This window comes from Artemia sp. Qi Xiang Cuo, chromosome 18 (genome assembly GCF_049724085.1).
Source record: "Artemia sp. Qi Xiang Cuo chromosome 18, ASM4972408v1, whole genome shotgun sequence".
NCBI classification, from domain to species: domain Eukaryota; kingdom Metazoa; phylum Arthropoda; class Branchiopoda; order Anostraca; family Artemiidae; genus Artemia; species Artemia sp. Qi Xiang Cuo.
Genome location: NC_142811.1, coordinates 28880164 through 28899411, shown reverse-complemented (window position 1 = coordinate 28899411; position 19248 = coordinate 28880164). Strand labels below are relative to the sequence as shown.

The 19248-nt window shown below is 34.2% G+C and overlaps 1 protein-coding gene across 1 annotated transcript in view; it reads right to left on the bottom strand.

The window, feature by feature from the left end:
• Window positions 1-325: 325 nt before the first annotated feature.
• opa (Zic family member odd paired) overlaps window positions 326-19248 on the bottom strand; it is a 48392-nt gene continuing 29469 nt past the window's right edge. The window contains exons 2-3 of the mRNA XM_089103951.1: window positions 10129-10298; window positions 326-3707 (exon numbers count right to left, since the gene is read on the bottom strand). Coding sequence (XP_088960077.1) covers window positions 3378-3707; window positions 10129-10298 — 500 coding nt within the window. The 3' untranslated portion in view covers window positions 326-3377. The remainder of the gene's footprint in view (window positions 3708-10128; window positions 10299-19248) is intronic.

The following is a 19248-nucleotide window of genomic DNA, read 5'->3' as shown; positions in this document are numbered from 1 at the left end:
CATCTAACCATCACAAGCACTAAACGTCATTTCGTCGACAAGGAAAATCCGTCAGAACCACTAACCGTCAGAACGTCGACACGTCAGAATATCGACAGTCACAATTGCTACCCGTCAGAACGTCGACAGTCATAACATCGACACGTCAGGACCTCAAAAAAATCCGCCAGGACATCGACAAAAAAAATTATAAGTTTATATAACAGTAATAAGTATATAATAGTTTAGAAACAAATCTCAGCTGTATATTAGCACAGGGGCGGGGTAAAGCATAGCATATATTAAATACGTAGCCTAACCTAACCTAGGTGCCTTTTCCTCCTAAACCCCAAAAGACTAAAGTTTAAAATTTTAGATGTTATGATGGATTTTGTTGATGTCCTGACGTGTCGATGTTATGACTGTCGACGTTCTGACGGGTAGCGATTGTGACTGTCGATGAACTGAAGTGTCGACGTTATGACTGTCGATGTCCTGACGGTTAGTGGTTCTGACGGATTTTTTGTCGATGTTATGACGGTAGTGGTCCTGACGTTTCGATGTCCTGAAGCCTTCCCCTTCAAACCAATAAATTGTAAAATAAATGACTGACATGTACTTGCGTTTGTTACATATACGTATTTTACAAGATTACTCTGCAACTGTAGAACCATTTGATCTACAAGAAATGCATAGATATTCACGATAAACACACTAAATATTGTGTTAAGACTTTTCAAATTATCAAACTTAAGCGCTGATTAAAATCTAATAACTTCATTGTTGTTTTTGTTCATAAACAGTGCAATTTAAAAAATTAAGACCAATAAAAGACCACAGATATATCTAAAAAATAACAAAGTAACATCTGACGCAATAATGAAAAGAAAGACAAATAAACTAAACTTGGGCCACGTTCCCTAGTACCTACTGCAATTAAGACTTAATTGAATTTGATCGTTTTGAAGATTTGAGTTATAAACAGCATTGCCAACTGATCAATGGATGTCCTTGTATCGATTCATCTATGATAAGCCCGGCGGAAAGAACTGAGAATAACTGTAAAAAGTATTATGGAACGTGCTCTCAAGCTTTTCAATTGTGATAAGAATTTTGTTGTTTCCAGCGAAGATGTGACAACACGGGAATAGATTTTACAAACATTTGTGTGAATAGATAGCTTTTTTTCTACCCAGTTTTTGATAGGATTAATTCATGATAATTTAGGAAGGGGGGCTTCAGAATCAATGGGGGGGGGGAGACAAAATTACCATTTTTTCAATTTTTTAATGTAAATACCAAGACAAGACGTTTTTCACTAAAAATACCCCTCCTTAAAAAAAGTTTTTTTTCCAAATATAGAGGGCAAACAACCTAAGGGGAGCACGCGCCTCCCTCTGCTCCACCTTCCCCAATTGAGACCACTGCTTATTTGTTATACAATAAAAGTGGTATCAGTTGTTGTTGCTAAGATTTCGTTGTTACAAATCTACAACCCGCTACAAAAGTAATCAATTAGAACAAATTTTCTTCCTATTGCTATGCCACATCTTCGTTAGGTATATAATCTTTAAATTTGACCACAATAAAGCACAACAAACTGTGGTGAACTTCAATATCATTGTCTGAAGCTTAGAATTCATGAGAACAGAATAATTGCCTTCTATTGATTGCACCCATCTCAGCATTTAGACTGGATATCAAATTTCCAAACACAAGGGTTTCTTTGGACATACCAGATAGAAGCTGTCATTAAAGTACCCTCACGATGGTTTTGCGCCCCTAATTTGAAATGTGAAGATTTTTCATTGAAATGAAATCAATGCCTGATAACTTTATTGTAATAAAAGAAAGATAATTTCTTTTTTGCTGATAATTGAGTAGTGCTGAACGCGAGTAAACGTTTCAAGACTTTTTGAAAACTTTGAAAATCAGATAGCTAATGTATTTGCATTCCCTGTTAGGAATGATGAATTTGTAAGGACCAGGTATGTATTCAGGATTTGGGTTTTTGGGCTACTTTCCTCCTTCGCCCGACACCTGGAGATTTAGCAAATTTCCCTACAAATATTTAATACTTTCCTTACAATTTTTCATTTTTTTATACTTCCTTCTAATTTACCCCCCCCCCCCCTCATGAAATAATTTCCAAATATATGTCTGCTTAGGACACTGCTCGGAGAAATATATTAAGATAGTTATAAAGCTGGTGTTTGAAATTCATGTAAAGATTTAAAAATGTCGCGTGAATTTTCGACTATACAAGGCAAGTGGTATCTAGGAACAATTCCCCACGAGAAAACACATCTTATTTTATAGACTAATACTGTCAGATGTGAAAATTCTGATAAACTGATTGTCAAACGTTTTAATTGTTAAAATACAATTCCAGAATGTTTTCTTTAAACGTTTTGTAGTTACTTCATAACAAATTATGCTTTATTATTGGACAAAAGGTTATTGCATTGCTCTAACGACAAATAGATTGTTAAAGCATGCAGTTTTCTCGTGGTGTAACTAATCAAGAAATACCGATACTTTTTGGTGTCATCATTGTCAGATCATCAACATGCACATATGTGTTTTTTAATAAATTTTGCACTAGGGGCGCATTTCAATAATTTTACTTTCTTTTCTTATTAAGGTTTGTTCTTCGTTTAAACGGTATATTTTGTTTAGTATTTGCAATTTATTCTGTAATCATGAATCTAGCCGGCAGTATAACAGTCACACCGTACATAAATTCACCTCACATTTTTGGCAACAAAGATCTGTAAAGTCAAGTCATTCATGGAGGAAGCTAGAAGCTGACGAAGCTATTAAGAATTAAACCAGCTTCCACAGGGATCGTTCAACCATATTAACCTGTGAATCAGTTCTGAATCTACTTCTGGCCGACCCCACGATTTGTTTACTTCTATTTAACAAATCAAGAATTCCCTGCCCAATTTAATCCAGATTTGATGCTAGCATGTGCAAGGAAAAGGCGAAAGATAATCAAAGATTATTAATCTTCTTACGCTAAAATTGGAATAAAATCTCAATTAATTGTACAAGGCCAAACTTAGTTTGAATATATTTGATTATTATTATACTGTATAGAAGATTCAACTTCCAACAACAGAAGGCAAATTTCTTTTGTTTTTGTGTAAAGTTTCCTTTTGCTTCTATGACTTGACAATACCCTTCTTTGTAGTGAAAATTGGGGATTTTCATATTTTAATAATATCATAAGTAATCCTAGGAAAATATACAAGTAAAAAACTCCAATTAACCAATATCACAGAAATCCCTTTCAAAGTAAGTGCCCCACATGCTCAAGAGCGATTAAAGAAGGCCAATGGAAGGCACATCCGCCAACCTTTCTTTGGTAAGACCATCTAATAATCACATTAATACTAGTTTTGAACCAGCTCCGTTTTAAAATAATTTAATGAATTAGGAGGATGATGCATAGGCGGCCCTATAGGAGAGTGCTCTGTTGCTGGTGGGACAGGCATATCAGGAGCAGATTGATGAACGTACCAATCACCAATATGACCGGGATTAGTAAAACCCAGGCCAAGGTTGTGATGATTAGGCGGCCGGTTATGATTAACTTGGACTTGGGAGCTGTCATGGCTGCTTGGTGATGGAGACGCAGCTGAGTCAGAATTAGTGTCGGCTATGCTTTCATTCTCGTCGGAATCACATCCTGATGAGGCTGGAGGGGGACTTTTTCCGTGTACCTGAAATTATGAAGTGAACGTCATTATTCCAGATTAGCAAAGTCCTCGCTTACTCGTGACCCGAAGAACCACAAGGTTTAATATTGGATTGTATCACTAATTTTGTATCTTCAATTGTATCTTCTCAATAGTCTTCTACTTTTGGTAACAAAATACCTTTTTTATTAGTTCCTTATATCAGCTCCCTTGGACAGGCGCGTACCCATGAGCTTACGGAACAAGAATTTTGGGGGATATAGGGAACTTCGCTCGGTACTTACGTATTAGCCAGGCAACACGTGAAAATTTGTGATCCGAAAAACTGGCCAGGCAGCTTCTTTAAAGAAAGAATTCCTTTGAAACAGGGGGGTTCTCACTCCGGGAACAATATTTATACTCTAGTTTTTTGGGGTTTAGGGGCAAAAACAGGCACCTAGGTTAGGTTACGTATTCAATATATGTTATGCTTTACCCCCACCCCTCTAATGTGTAAGTATATATCCCAAATTTGTTTCTGAACTATAATATTTTCATACTATTTTGTTTTAAATCATTAGCATTAACCAAACTTCACTTCTCGTGTTCTGCCTGGCTAATATGTAAGTACCGTTCGCTCTCTCCAAAATTATTATTTTTCACTACAACAGATGTAGAACAACAGTGTGGTCGCTATAATACGCAAGTACCTCTATTTTTTAATTGATAAACTATTGATTAAGTTGATCTACAGTAAGATAAAGATAACCAGCAAATCTGAGGTAACACATTTCGGAAAAAATTATCGTTTTTATATATCTTAGAAAGACTTTTACCATTAAACAACTATGAGGAAGAAAGAAATGGCACTAGTTTAATAACAATAGCTTTGTAACTCCAAAATTAATTGCCTCGTTAATTTAGAGACAAATTCATAATAAAAGCTCAATTTTAATATAAATTTGAAAAAGCTATTAATTTAAAAACCACATGCCAGAATTGCCAAACTGGTAAATAAAAGACGGGTAATATAGACTACAAACAGTTTTCTTTTTATGCTGTCAAAAATTTGCGCGGTTAATAAATTGAAACTGAAACCATCTAGCCACAAAACTCCCAATTTCTTTCGACACTCTACAGGGTTTTGTGGGAATTTAAAAATTAATGCTCCACTAGTTACTGAATAAACATGGTTCTCCAAGAGCTCTGATTGGTTTATCCAAATCATACCCAGAAGGATCTTAGTGTCAAATGACGTAGTTATTATAATTCAAACTTCGTCTCCGTAACTGTCTTTGGAATGTGGTCTATCAAAATTCATATCATGCAGATTGCAGATACTACAGACAGATTCATCGAATGTCTTGAAGTATGATAAACTTTTTTTTTACTTTTAACATTCTCCACGACCCTGTTTTATCTTTTCCTTATGCTTGAAAGCGGCATGATTTAATGTATACGTAGGTGCATAGCCCAGTAAATTAGTTGGGTCAGAGTAGGCTAACTTGCTTTTTTTTAGACTTAAAAGGTATGTGAGATTTGTAGGCATGTATGAAGGCTTTTAGGGGGAAGTCAGGGTAAAATTCTTGACAAGCTACTTATAGCCATCTTGGAAAGGGGCTGGGTTAGGAAAAGGAGACTTTCAGTATTGAATCCAGGGCCAAAAAACATACTCCGTGAAGGTATTGCCAAGCTACTATTTTAGCCCTCTTCTGATTTCTAAGTCTTAGAAATTTACCTAATTAACCTATTGGAATTTTGAAAAAACATCAAATACATTAATTTTCAAGTTTCTTTTCTCTGGTTTTACTTTTGAAAATATAATTTCTGTTACTTCAGTTGAATTTTAAGCCATATCGATGGTTTTTTTTCAAAATTTAGGAATGGTACTTGCAGGTCTTCGAAACCTCACAAATTGGGATTGAGCAAAGCTGTGAACCTGAAAACACTTTTCTTGTACTCAAGGCCGTACCCAGGATTTTTTTCGAAGCGGGTTTTACTCAAAGATTTTTTTTCGGAGGGGGGGGGGGTACACAAAAAAAACTAAAAAACCATAAAAAAAATTTATATCCATTTTTGCTACGTTGTTTACGAGTCAAACAAAAATTTTGGAGGGGGGGTTCAAACCTCCCTAACCCTCCCCCCTCTGGGTACGGCCTTGCTTGTACTTCATTTAAGCAGAAGATCTATTTTGCAAGGTTTCACTTTTACGACAAAAAGATTTTTCAATGTCATCAATGGTCAGGGCCCTCTAGAGGGAGAAAGAGTGGAGGTAGATACTTCAATATACCTTTTCAGGGAATAGTTTAGTCTCTAGATCGATCCCTGAAAGTTTTATTTTTCCTAGCCTAACCCCTTTCCAAGAAAGGAAAAGGAGCTTGTCTAGAGTTTTACCGAAGTGGGGCCCCGAGTTGAACTCAAAATGTTACCAATGATCAGGCCTGGTGGAAAATTCATCCAATCCTTGGAACTACCTTGTCAAAGCCAGTAGCTCAAGAGAATCGGACCCTTATCCTATTAAATAAAAAAAACAAGTTTTTTTAACTGAAAGTAAGGAACGACGTTAAAACTTAAAACGAACAAAAATTATTCCGTATATGAAAGGGGCTGTCCTCTCCTCAACGCCTCGCTCTTTGCGCTAAAGTTTTTCATTGTTTAAAAAAAATAGAGTTGTGAGAAAGTTAAACTTTAGCGTAAAGAGCGAGGCGTTGAGGAGGGGACAGCCCCTTTCATATACGGAATAATTTCTGTTCATTTTAAGTTTTAACGTCGTTCCTTACTTTCAGTTAAAAAAAACTTGTTCTTTTTATTTAATTTTTGAACGTTTTTGAATTAATGCAGGTTTTGATTTTGCCTCACCGTACATGAATAATTAAAAAAAAATTGAATATTAATTTTAATTTTAATTGGTTAAATGGCTCTCTCGAAACCTGTTTAATTTTATTTACGAACGTTTTTATTAGTAATAAATATACATAACTTACGAATTAGCTTAGGTAACGAACCTCTATATTGCTATATTTTTAATACACATTAGAGGATTCGCTCCCTATTCAATACCTTGGCATTTACGCTAAAGTTCCAATTTTGTTACAATTCTTTGAACATTAACCTTTAATCACAAAGGCCGTTAACAATAATAAACATATCTTATGAAATTAAAAAATAATTTTTGGTTTAAAGAGCGAGGTATTGACTAGGGGATGAACCCAATCGTATACGTAGGGTTCTATAACTTTTAGGGGGTCTTTTCCCCTTTTTTCGAAAATCAGCAAAACATTCTCAGGCGCGTAACTTTTGATAAGTAGGACTAAACTTGATGAAACTTATATATTTGAAATCTGCATTAAAATATGATTCTTTTGATGTATCTATTGGTATCAAAATTCCGTTTTCTACAGTTTCGGTTACCATTGAGCCGGGTCGCTCCTTACTTACAGTTTGTTACCACGAACTGTTTGATAGTTGAGAAAACGACTCATTTTTAATGTAAGATAGTCCCTAAGGATTTGCCAACGTTCAGGAATCACGTACACCAGGTGGCGCGTGTAGAGCGTGGCGGAACTGTGTGGCAAACGTGACGCACCGAGCAGTACCAAATGGTGGTAAGTGGGTGACCTCTTGGACTCTCCTCTTTTAATAAACATTTTTAGGTCTGTAAAGTAGAAATATGGCGGAGTCTAGAGCGGAAGACACTTTCCTTGACCTTAATTGGGGCTGTAGATCCATTCAAATGAGCCTCATTTCCTTAGCCAGATAACTCCCAGCGCACAAACTTTCCTAGATACTGGATTATCGCAATTTTACCAAACGTTTATTCATAGCCATTATATCATCAACGAGTTCATGTTTATTTCTTTACTTTTAGAGAAAGGGGGGATTCATACTCAAAGAACTGCTTTCGCGTAAGGATATATATATATATATATATATATATATATATATATATATATATATATATATATATATATATATATATATATATGTAATGTTCAACTCTCTCTCTTTTTCTGTGCTGAGGTTTATAGAAAGCTTTTTTTGCTTTTCAAAAGTTAAGAAAGCTTTTATTGTCTTTTATAAATTACGATAATTTCAACCCAAATTATAACTTTGCGCATTACTCTAAAATTTGATCAAAAATTAATGTCATATTCTTGGCACAAGTAGTTCCCCTTGGGCTAAATGCAATTAGAAATTTCTCATTAATAAAATATTTCTGCTCCGTAATTGCTACCTGTATGAACAAAAAAATGACGAATTACAAGTAACTTTCAATTCGGGAGCAAGCAATTATTTTCCTGGACCAAAAATACAAGCTAAATAGCTCTGGTTAGACTGGCAATTACAGCATATACATTTATAGTAAACAATATCCATGCCTCTCAGCGTGATCAAATGTATACTCAGCTACTGATTATGCTGCGAAATCAAACCCACCCACTTTTTCATTTTGTAACACAAGCAGCTTTGACGGAGAGAAAAATATTGTATGCAGGTGGCTACCGGGTTTGAGCCCCCCCTCCCCCAAACAATTTACCAAACTCATACAAATTTAACAAAAATGCGTATAAACAAAGTTTTGACGCGTTAAAAAGATCACAGCCCCCTCCCCCCCTAAACAAAATACGTACGTAAATAGAGGTAAAACAGAATGCCGAAGAGGCCGGCTGGTGGTCAACATTCATGTGAACTTGAAACAGTCGGTTCTGCAGCTCGTGTCTTTAGTAATACTTATTGTTTCCTTTGGCAGATCTACCGGCACCCTTGCCCCTGGTGATGCAACCACCATGTCACCCCTTACCCGCTCGGAATTTAACTTTAAGGCGTTTCGACTATTCTGAATAAAATCACCGTTTTAAAACTTTGACCTGCTGTTATGAAGCATCATAGAGGACCCAGCACACAGAGGGAGAAGAACGGAAAGTTGCACATATGTATTTAGTTACAGGACTCCAGATTTTAGGGTTTGCAATTAAGTTTTAAGTTTTTGCGAATAACTTTAACAATATATATGAGCTGAATGAATAGTCCTGAACCAATGGTATAGTCTTTTTTGTGAGAACTAATTGGGGGATTTCTTTCATTTTCAGGAAGGGCCGTACCCAGAAGGGGGGGGGGAGTAGGGGGTTTTAACCCCCCGAACTGTTGGTGTCACTCGTAAAACCGTAACAAAAATGAATATAAACAAATTTTGTATGCGTTGAGGTTTTTTTGTGTAAACCCCACTCCCCCAAATATTTTTTCAGTAAAACCCCCTCCGAAAAAAATGGGTACGGCCTTGTTTTCAGGACTAAAATTATTGTGGTCTGAGACACTTATTATAGCATATAGCCTACATTGTTTCTGGTACACGATGTTCTTATTTCTTATCTCTGCTTCAGACAAGTTGCTCAAAAAGTCATTTGGAAACTTGACATTTTTAAAAATATGCATATTAAAAGGATATGAAGCTTGGCTATCGTCCTATAAATCAATATTCCAAGATTGATCTAGTTTTTATTCTAATAAGGTATTTCGTAGAGCAGTAAAACACAACTTTTTGTAAATTTAAAGGGTTTTCTTCCTATGACAAACAAAAGTATGGGACCAAGGATAATCCAATGGTCATAAAAACTAAGCCGGTTACCCCAATAATGAGATACTTCAAAATACAACTGTCCATAAAATTCCGCAGGGGTATGACAGTTTCGAAAGGCCTAGCATTTTGACCCTTGTAGTAATGACACTCTGAGAATGTGCATAAAATCGATATATTGTTAAACTTGTCACTTGACCACAGTATTTAATTAAAATACAGGCAATAAAACCGGGGTAGTTGTCTTTAAAATCGGTCGTTCAGACTATAGCACCCAAATTAAAGTCTGTTTGAAACAAAGAAATCTGTTTTGAAAAACGTATTAAATTGATATTCGACGAATGTGAGCGGAGGGATCCTTTGGGTCCAACATTGAATCCCATGAAACCCTGACATTTGCGTTTCTTCTAAATTGTGTCCAACCCAGAAATTCTGGTCCCTCCAAAACAAACTCAGTATACCTTGCTCGCTCAAACTCTTTATTAACGCTATCTATATAATCTTTCTGTCTAATTAATTACACTTCAGCATTTATTCCAAAATGGTGAAACTATTATAATATATATTTAGTCACACGGCTTTCTAGCAGTTTATTTAATTTTTGATTATCCCTTTTTGCTCTTATTTGATTCAATGAAGTTAATGTTTTTTCAAGTCCTTTTAAGTAATTCTGCTCAAAGAAATCAGTAGTCTGAAATAGCACAGGGGCTGATATGGGCAAGCGAAAAATTGGGAAACAACGCTCCCATCAACTTAGGCAGAGAAAAATCTTAAGGAAGTTTCAAGCCCGAAATCCTCAAATCTATAAATATTACGAGGCTTAACGTGGACGTCAACTCTTATCTTCTTAAGATACTTCTAGCTTAACGCAAAGAAGAAAAATGAGGTTACCTTCATATGTTTCCTGAGAGAAGATGGGTGAGTATAAGATTTGTCACATCCTCGCACTTTACAATTGTAAGGTTTATCCGATGTATGTACATGCGAGTGCTTCTTTCTATCTGAGCTATTTGCAAACCTTCTATCACAACCTTCAAATTCACACTTAAACGGTTTTTCGCCTGAAAAAAATCATGAAAGTCAGTAACTGTAGCTGAGGAAGCACAATAGCTTTTTATCAGGAGCTCCTATTTTTGTTTCTTATCCTTTACTGATAGAATTAACAATGTTCTCGCTTTGTCAATTGTCGTAAGTGAAAGATAGGAATGGTCGTTTGGAAATAATAATTCATAAACAGATGAAGTGAACCTCCACGGAAGTGAATTTCAATTAATTGAAAAAAAACTTTCAAAAAGTAGTTTTTCTACAAAAGTTAAAAAAAAACATTAAAACCAAACACGAAAAAGAAAAACTGATATAATAACTCAAACTTATAACAAACAAAAACCACTATTAATGAATAAATATAAGGATAACTGATACTCAGTGAATGCATAGATGAATCCTAAACAGAAATTAAAGGTAATAATCAAGTTGAGCTTAAAATGAACATATGTTATCGCTGATAAGAGTAGGCCCACCGCGACCTTAAACTTTTTAAAGACCTAAGCATTAATTACGCATTTCTTAAAATAATTTGTGTTTCTAGCAGTGTTTTTTATTTGTTATAACATCATCTACAACAAAATAATATCAAAAGGCAAACCAAAGTTTACAATTAAGAGCCACCACAAAAAACAGTGAGGCTAGCCTCCCCCTCCCCCGCTTAAACCCTGAAAAGAAGACGATGTGGATTTCGAACGAGGTGGGTTTTATTAGTTAAAATTAGCAACAATATATATATATATATATATATATATATATATATATATATATATATATATATATATATATATATATATATATATATATATATATATATATATATATATATATATATATATATATATATATATATATATATATATATATATATATATATATATATATATATATATATATATATATATATATATATACAAGACATAACGAGTTGGCACTCTACAATAAAGATATTCGTTTCGTTTCCTTTTTTCTACAAAATTCCTTGACATCTGAAGTCTTCTTCCTCATTGAAGCCGACTGTTTCAAGCTAGAATAACATTACTAGCTTGTCAATTTCAGGTTAAGTTTATTAGACCCCTACGGGGGAAGAAATGTCACTTCCAAATGTTATCATTTTGTATGAGAAAAGCGAGCAAGACTGTTGCGAGAGAGAAAACGCCGCATCGTTCATTACACGGGTCAAGTACATCCATTGTGCTTGAATAGAACGCATCAGTTGGCCTCAATGGTTTTACAGAAATAATTTTGACAGGCCAGTGGTTGTGGTATTTCTTGTTTCTCCAAATTTTGGAGTGAGCTCTGGGGAATACTTGGGTTAACAAGTGTGGAAATAATGTAAATAATTCCATTGTGCTAACGAAATCATTACAACTATGTGAATTACATGTACTTTCTACTCTGAAGAGTGTACTCTTTTAAAGGCTTTTCTAAAAAAAAACTAACATAAAATTTTTAAGGGAAAAACTAGTTTTTAAAGTTGTTTTTTTCATTTGGAAGTTTAAGGCTAGATGGGGAGCTGATTTTTTATGGAGGGTTATTGCATTAAGAGCGGACAGAGCGAGTTATATTCATAGTTCTGGAAAAGGACACACTGTTTCCAAACTTTCGTACGTTTTATGTGTTGTTTTTTCAACCAATAATTTTATTGCTTTTTACTCTTTATACAAAAGTATATGAGTTGGATGCTTAAATTTAAAATTGGACTAATTAAATCTGAAGTATTTGAAGTATATTAAATAGAGCTAGGTTGTATTTAATCTAGTTAGGTTGAAAAAATGTCATTTTATGATTTCTTTATGAAGTAAAACAAGATCTACTTTTGTTCTTAAAATGGCTAGAGCATAAATTTCCCAACATAAAACGAACAGAAATTGTTCCGTATATGAAAGGGGCTGTCCCCGCCGCAACGCCTCGCTCTTTACGCGAAAGTTTGACTTTCTCACAACTCTATTTTTTTTTAAACAATGAAAAACTTTAGCGTAAAGAGCGTGGCGTTGAGTAAGCGACAGCCACTTTCATATACGGGATAATTTCTGTTCGTTTTAAGTTTTAACGCCGCTCCTTACTTTCAATTAAAAAAACTTTTTTTTTTTATTTAATTTAACATAGCTAGATTGTATCGTAATAAGGAAATAAGTTTGTTCAAATGAAAATAAAGAGAAACATTAAATCTTTAAAACGAACAGAAATCGTTCCGTATCCGGGAGGAGATTTTCCTCCCCACCTCCTCCGTCCCTTTTCTTGCAAAGGTTTATAATGCTTTACTGGAAGCATCTGTGAGTGCAAAAAGTATACTTATGGGACAATTGCCAATTTTTTGTCTACCAGTTACCTTTTAAAACATTTCTACTTAAAAATTTCACCGTTTCAAGCAAACGCATACCTATAAGTTCACTCTTTCTTGAGGAATATGGAGAACATTTTTATCCAATTCTAATTGCCTTTGTATTTGAGAAGTCGTTCTTAAGGCATCGAGTGCAAAAAGTAAAACTTTAGCGTAAAGAGTGAAGTTTGAGGGGGCGGAAACCCTCCTCATTAACATAGTAACTTCTGTTCGTTTTAATTTTTATGCTGCTCTTTACTTTCATTTCAAACAACTTGTTCTTTATTTAATTTCTCATTGGTTACAATATCATACCTAAATTTCTTTTCCTAAGAGGCTCGGTATGCCGTTTTGGAATACTCGAACCGAACAAAGAGACTAGATATTGTATAGTTTTTTGTTCCTTTTTTTTCCTTTTCCCCTTCATTTAATTACTATTAATTGTTAATAATATTTGTCGACTTATTGTTTTTCCTTTTTCCTTGTTTTTTTGTGGTGTTTAGTATTTTGCTTGTGATTTTCAGTTTTTGATATTTTATGCTACATTTTGTAGATTAGATTGTGAAATACTCTCTACGGCTTTAGTCACTGAATAAAATAATTCATTCATGTCATACCTATGGTTGCCCTGAATATGGGGAAGGCTACCACCCCTGAAACCCCACTCCTAATATCAAAAAGTTTTTTTCTTATTTTAGGATTCAGGCAGCCCTCCTTATGCATCCAAAGATTTGCTGGCCCTCCTCCATAATAGTTGATTTTCAATGATGCACGAGCGTAGACAATTTCATAAAGTTTCAAATGAATCAGTTCAGTTAAATAAGCTTTTAAAATGACTTTCGTTATTAGCAATTTATTTTGTATGGACTGCTTGCATCTTTAGGAGCAAATATGCGAACGCACATTATGACCTCTGGAACAGAGAAACTGAAAAAATAGTTTTAAACCAACTGGCTATCTCAGAATTTTTACTTGATAGTATTTTGGTACTCATTGGTCCAACATTGTTTTCCGCCTTCAAATAGAAGAAGACGCCACTTTCTGTGGTACAGTATTTTTTGCTTGTAAAATAGATTAGAAAACAATTTTTGTTCGAACGAGCCCTCTCCCGATACGGTCACCCTTGGGGTGACCGTATAATAAACTGATCCGTGATCTTCCTTCTCAAGAAGGGTTTGGACCTATTAAAAGAATTTACTGATACGCTATATTCGATGGTATAATTTTCATCAAGATTACTCCCCCTTTTCAAGATTTTTCCCCTTTTTGAGAACTACAAACATTTTTATCAGACTCGTAGTTTTGGCGGGCAGCTAATGAATTTTAAACTTTGAGAATTAGCATACAAATCTTATTCTTCTTTTTTTTTTTTAAATTTTCCTCAAGACTCCTTTTTCCGTTTTGTTTATCAATAGCACCATTCATTTTTGCCAATTCATTACCACGAACTGTGTTGACATAGACCCTCTTGACACGAACGTTCTAAATCAGGTCTTATAAAATAAGTATATAAGTTATATAAACGAATAGACAAAAACAGAGGAAGAAATGGTTCAGTTTTCATCGACAGAATCGAACGGAATGAAATTTCGAAAGATTCATAGTCATCAATCGACATTATTCCGTATGAACATATTTGAAATATCATAAAACATGAAATTTACAGTAAGGCTATGAGCTTGATCTTTACTATTCATTAAAATGAAACAACATTACTTCGGATACTTTCTTCCTAGCTACTAATGCAGCTGAGCGTATAATCTTTCAAGGGGATTAAATCTGTTTTACTTTCAAAGAAGTTTTTTTTCAGTTTGAATCTTAATCAAACTATTGCTTACTGAATTGAAACCAAAATAACCGGACTCTTTTTTTCAACACAATAATATTGAATGAATGAATGAATTTTATTAATAACCTGTCTTACAATCAACAGAAAAAGACAGAGCACTAACTAGAAAAGAAAGAAAAAGCAAAAACTGGCAAGAAAAACAAATACAAACAGAAAAAACTACATAATAACACAACTATTTGAGAAGGTGGGCCCACTCGTGATCCAGAAGCTCTAGTTTTTTCGAGTAATTCTGAATTACCTCCTCCACGGGACTCAGAGGCTCAACAATTCCATATTTCGCAACAATATGGCGGTTTCTAACAAAAGGCGGCACTTGAAGAAGATATCGGGCATACTTGAAAAACACCGACCTTATGTCTTTCTTGTTTCGTGCACTCAGGAGCTTCCAAAACGGAGACAGGTACAAGACATGAGGCAAAGCTACTGCATTATAAAGACGAGCCAAATATTTACGGCTTGAATTGCGACGGCCAGTGACAACACCCGCATAGGCAATGCGCACTTTTTTAGAAAGGTGTTCAATAAGCAAAGACTGGGTCTCTCGAAGATTACGACCAATCGGGAGGCCAAGGTACGTAATGTGACTAGACGGTGTTACGGTAATTCCACCAAGCCTGATTGTAGCATTATCTTCAGGGCAATTAAAAAACAAAACAGCAGACTTTTCCACATTAAACTGCAAACCAATATCAGCATAACTTTTTTCAAGAAATTATTTCCTAATGAAGAAAGCAACCGAGACAGATTTAAAAGATCATCTGCAAAACCCAGAAGTGACAAGTCAATATGCTTGCAAATATAACTCGGAGAGATAACCTGTTGTGCATCATTAACACTGTTATTATACAAAGTAGGAGACATTATAGCCCCTTGCTTAATTCCCTTATGTACGGATATCTCCCCACTAAGCTCACCATCTTGCAAACGAACACGAAGCTTGAGGTTCCTATACATATCACGTAGTGACCTTACAATAGAAGAACGCACGCCTCGCTTACACAGCTCAACCAAAGCCTGGGCATGAATCCCAGAGTCAAAAGCTCTCCTGACATCATACTGACCTAAGATCAAAGTTTCTCGCGAGAGATGAGCATCAAGTAATATGTTAGCAAGAAGATAAAGTACATGGGTGCACCCGAGGCTAATATTGTTATTCGTTGTTTTTCATTCGACAAGCAAATTTACAAATTACAAGGATCACTGTATGTATTTGAAAATACATTTTTTAATTTTGTTTTAAAATATTCTTATCCTGTAGCACACACAGATTAACATTGAATTTTCCTCCTTCTAAGGAATAATTCCTTCTAAGGTTAATTTTGTGGCACAAACGATTTTTAATTCTATTCATTATCTCCCAAAAACAGCCAGTGGATGACCAACATCTTCATAAACTAAACTTGTTTGAATTAACAAAATACTATGATAAATATTTAAAAAAAATGCTCTTGAATATATCTTGAAGTAAATGAAAGTATCATTCTTTTTTTTAGTTTCCATACTGTTTTTGCCCTAGTATTCTATTAGTCCAATTTTGGTTATTTCTGCCTTTGCAAAACTCTGATGCAGGAGGGGAGGGACAGAGGGGGTACTTGCCCTGGGCGTAGGAATTTTAGGGATGCAACATTTCAAATAAATAATCTAACGGTTAAAAATCATTTTGTAATTTTGAAATTTTATCTTTACGAAAATAAAGTAAATTGTGCAGTTAATAAATGAAAATATTAATACATTATTAGTTTATTGATAAAATAAAAATAACGTAAAACATACAAAATATTGAAATAATAATTTTTAAAATATTTAAATACATAAATTAATAATCGATTAATAAATTGAAAATAATTTTCTTAATAAATGAAAATTTTGTTAAAATTTGGCCTGACAATTTCGTGGCAGACAGGAGGGCACTAATCAAGATTTTGCCCCGGATACAAGAGAGACCAGAACCAGCACTGATAAAACTCTGTTACTCTGTTATTTCGCCAATTGGTACCTTTTTCAAAACTCAAAGAGGAAAAAAATATTTGGAGTTTTAAGAATTACTTTAAATTGTTTTGTTTAGATAAGTTACGTTCGATTTCTTTTTTAATGTCAATTCATGAAATCATGAAACAGTTTTCATTGTGCATTCATTTCATTCGCTTAATTTCATTCTCTCTGTTCAAGAAACGTTATTATTACTAAAATAGATTTATTTGAAGCTTGAAACTTTTGTTTTCTTAACTTTGGAAAAGAGGACGCAGTGATGCTCAAACAAATCTTTTGGTTAATAACTCCACAAAAAAAGAAAAATGTAGTCTCTTCCCTATTTATCGGCATTTCATCAATGAAAATTTTTTTGTCTCAAAATTCGTTCAGCAATGAATTGGCTTAGTACTTTTCGACGCAAAAAAAGTAGTAAATAACGCAGTATGTCAAGCTGTCTGACGTTCACATTTGCATCTTGGTAATTCCCTATAATAGATTGCATGCCTTCCCATCCAAAAATATGAAAAATAAGCAATAAACCGCATAGTCGAAGCTATCCAGACTGTTATGGTGATAATAAAGATTTTGACCTGCAGTTATTCCCACCTGTGAAATGCAGAGGGCCAAAGTTGCTTTTTGTCAGTTAGCTATTTTTACTTTAAGATGTCGGCTGTTTACAGATTTCAAAGCCAATTTGACGACTTCTCGCTTCCACCCAAATCAAAATGCACCACGTTTACTCTTCTTATTTGTAAATGGGAAAATTGCTGTAGTTTCTCTTGTTGGTTTATTCTCCAGATTTTAAAAACTACAATAAATAATAGATAAACTTTGTAGTAGCTTCATCTCCAGGCTAGTTGCTGTTTTTTCTACTGTGTATAATTTTATTTTTGTCTAGACCTAGTTTCCCGAGCTTTTATATATATATATATATATATATATATATATATATATATATATATATATATATATATATATATATATATATATATATATATATATATATATATATATATATATATATATATATATATATATATATATTTTTATAAGTGAGTAATAATTGTTTATGTATTTATATATGTATGTTCTCGAAGACGGCTCCATATTTTTTCGGGAAAATTGGTATCTTGGGATATTTTCGCATAAAAAAAAAACGATCTAGATACGTCAGAAGTCTGAGAAAAATCGTTAAGAGGCTTAATTTTGTTTTTGCAAATCACGTCATGTAAGTTACAACATCAAGACATTTTATGGCGTCATTCCTCTTATATAAGCCACGTATGTTTCCAAATGTAGTCAGTTATATTTATCTAAGATAATCAATTATTTATCTAGTACAATGTCTAAAGGAAGACCCAAAGAACAAAAATTCCCAGTTACTATAAAAGATGATTATATGGAAGCAATACCTAAACTATCAAACATGAATAGATGTGAAAATCAATAACCTGGACCATCCGTTCCGACAAAACCAATTCGGGTAGCTAAAGAAAAGGCCATTGCTAAAGTATCTGAAGTAATCAAAATCCAAAAACGTGTCAAAAATGAAAATGAAGAGCGAAGACAGTTAGAAGATATGCGAAAACGACAAATAGAGCGTGTTAAAAATGAAAATGAAGAGCAAAGACACACGCGGTTAGAAGACATATGACACCAAGCGTGTGAACTGGTCAAAAATGAAAATGAAGAGCAAAGACACACGCGTCTCTAAGAAAGGCGATGGTGTTTCAAAAATAAAAATGAAAATCAAAGGCAAACACAGTTAGAAACCACACGACACCGAGCATGTGAGCCAGTCAAAAATGCAAATGAAGAGCAAATACACAAACGGTTAGAAGAACAGCGGTGGCTAGTCAAAAATGAAAATGGAGAGCTAAGACCCGCGGTTAGAAGACATGCCGCACCGAGCATGTGAGTAAGTCAAAAATGAAAATGAAGAGCAAAGACAAACGCGGCTAGAAAACAAGCGAAACTGAACATGTGAGCGAATCAATGAAAATCAACCTGGACAGCGTGAATCACAACGTGTCAAAATTGAAAATGATAGCGATAATGATTGTGTTTGGGATTTTGATATGCATCAGGCCATCTATACCCACCGTATTTATGTTTAAAAACGAAGGTCTGTGATATAGATTTCTTAATGGCGAATAACCTGCCGAGGTAAAACGAACCAAATTAATTAAAAATGATATCGAGGATGATAGAGTTTTGGATTTTGACATGGATAAGGTCATCAATACCTACCATACCTTTGAAAATCAAAATATGGAATAGATAAATCGTTGGTAGAAAAAGAAGTGTTTGTCCCACTACCTGAACAATTAAAAGAAACAAAGGTTCGGCAATATGTGTTTCATAATGAAAAAAGACAAACTGATATAGATATTAAAGGTCCAATAAAAAAATTTAATTATACTCAGATACCACTTCTTACTTGAGGTCCAATTAAACGTCAGGGAATGCCCAAAAGACCAAAACTTTCTCTTCTTAGAAGACAACCACCAGTGAGAATTAATAATTAGAAGCCTGTCGCGTGCCGAGTGCCGGGGCGCGACGGCGAAGCCGCCGAACTCCCGGTACTGTATATATATATATATATATATATATATATATATATATATATATATATATATATATATATATATATATATATATATATATATATATATATATATATATATATATATATATATATATGGAAGAACAAATGGTTGAACTTGACTTGAAGAACAATATTTGGCTAACTTAGATAGGTTTGGCTTAGGACCCGTGGCGCAAAAAAAAATCCCGCACAAAGTATTAGGCCTACCTAGCG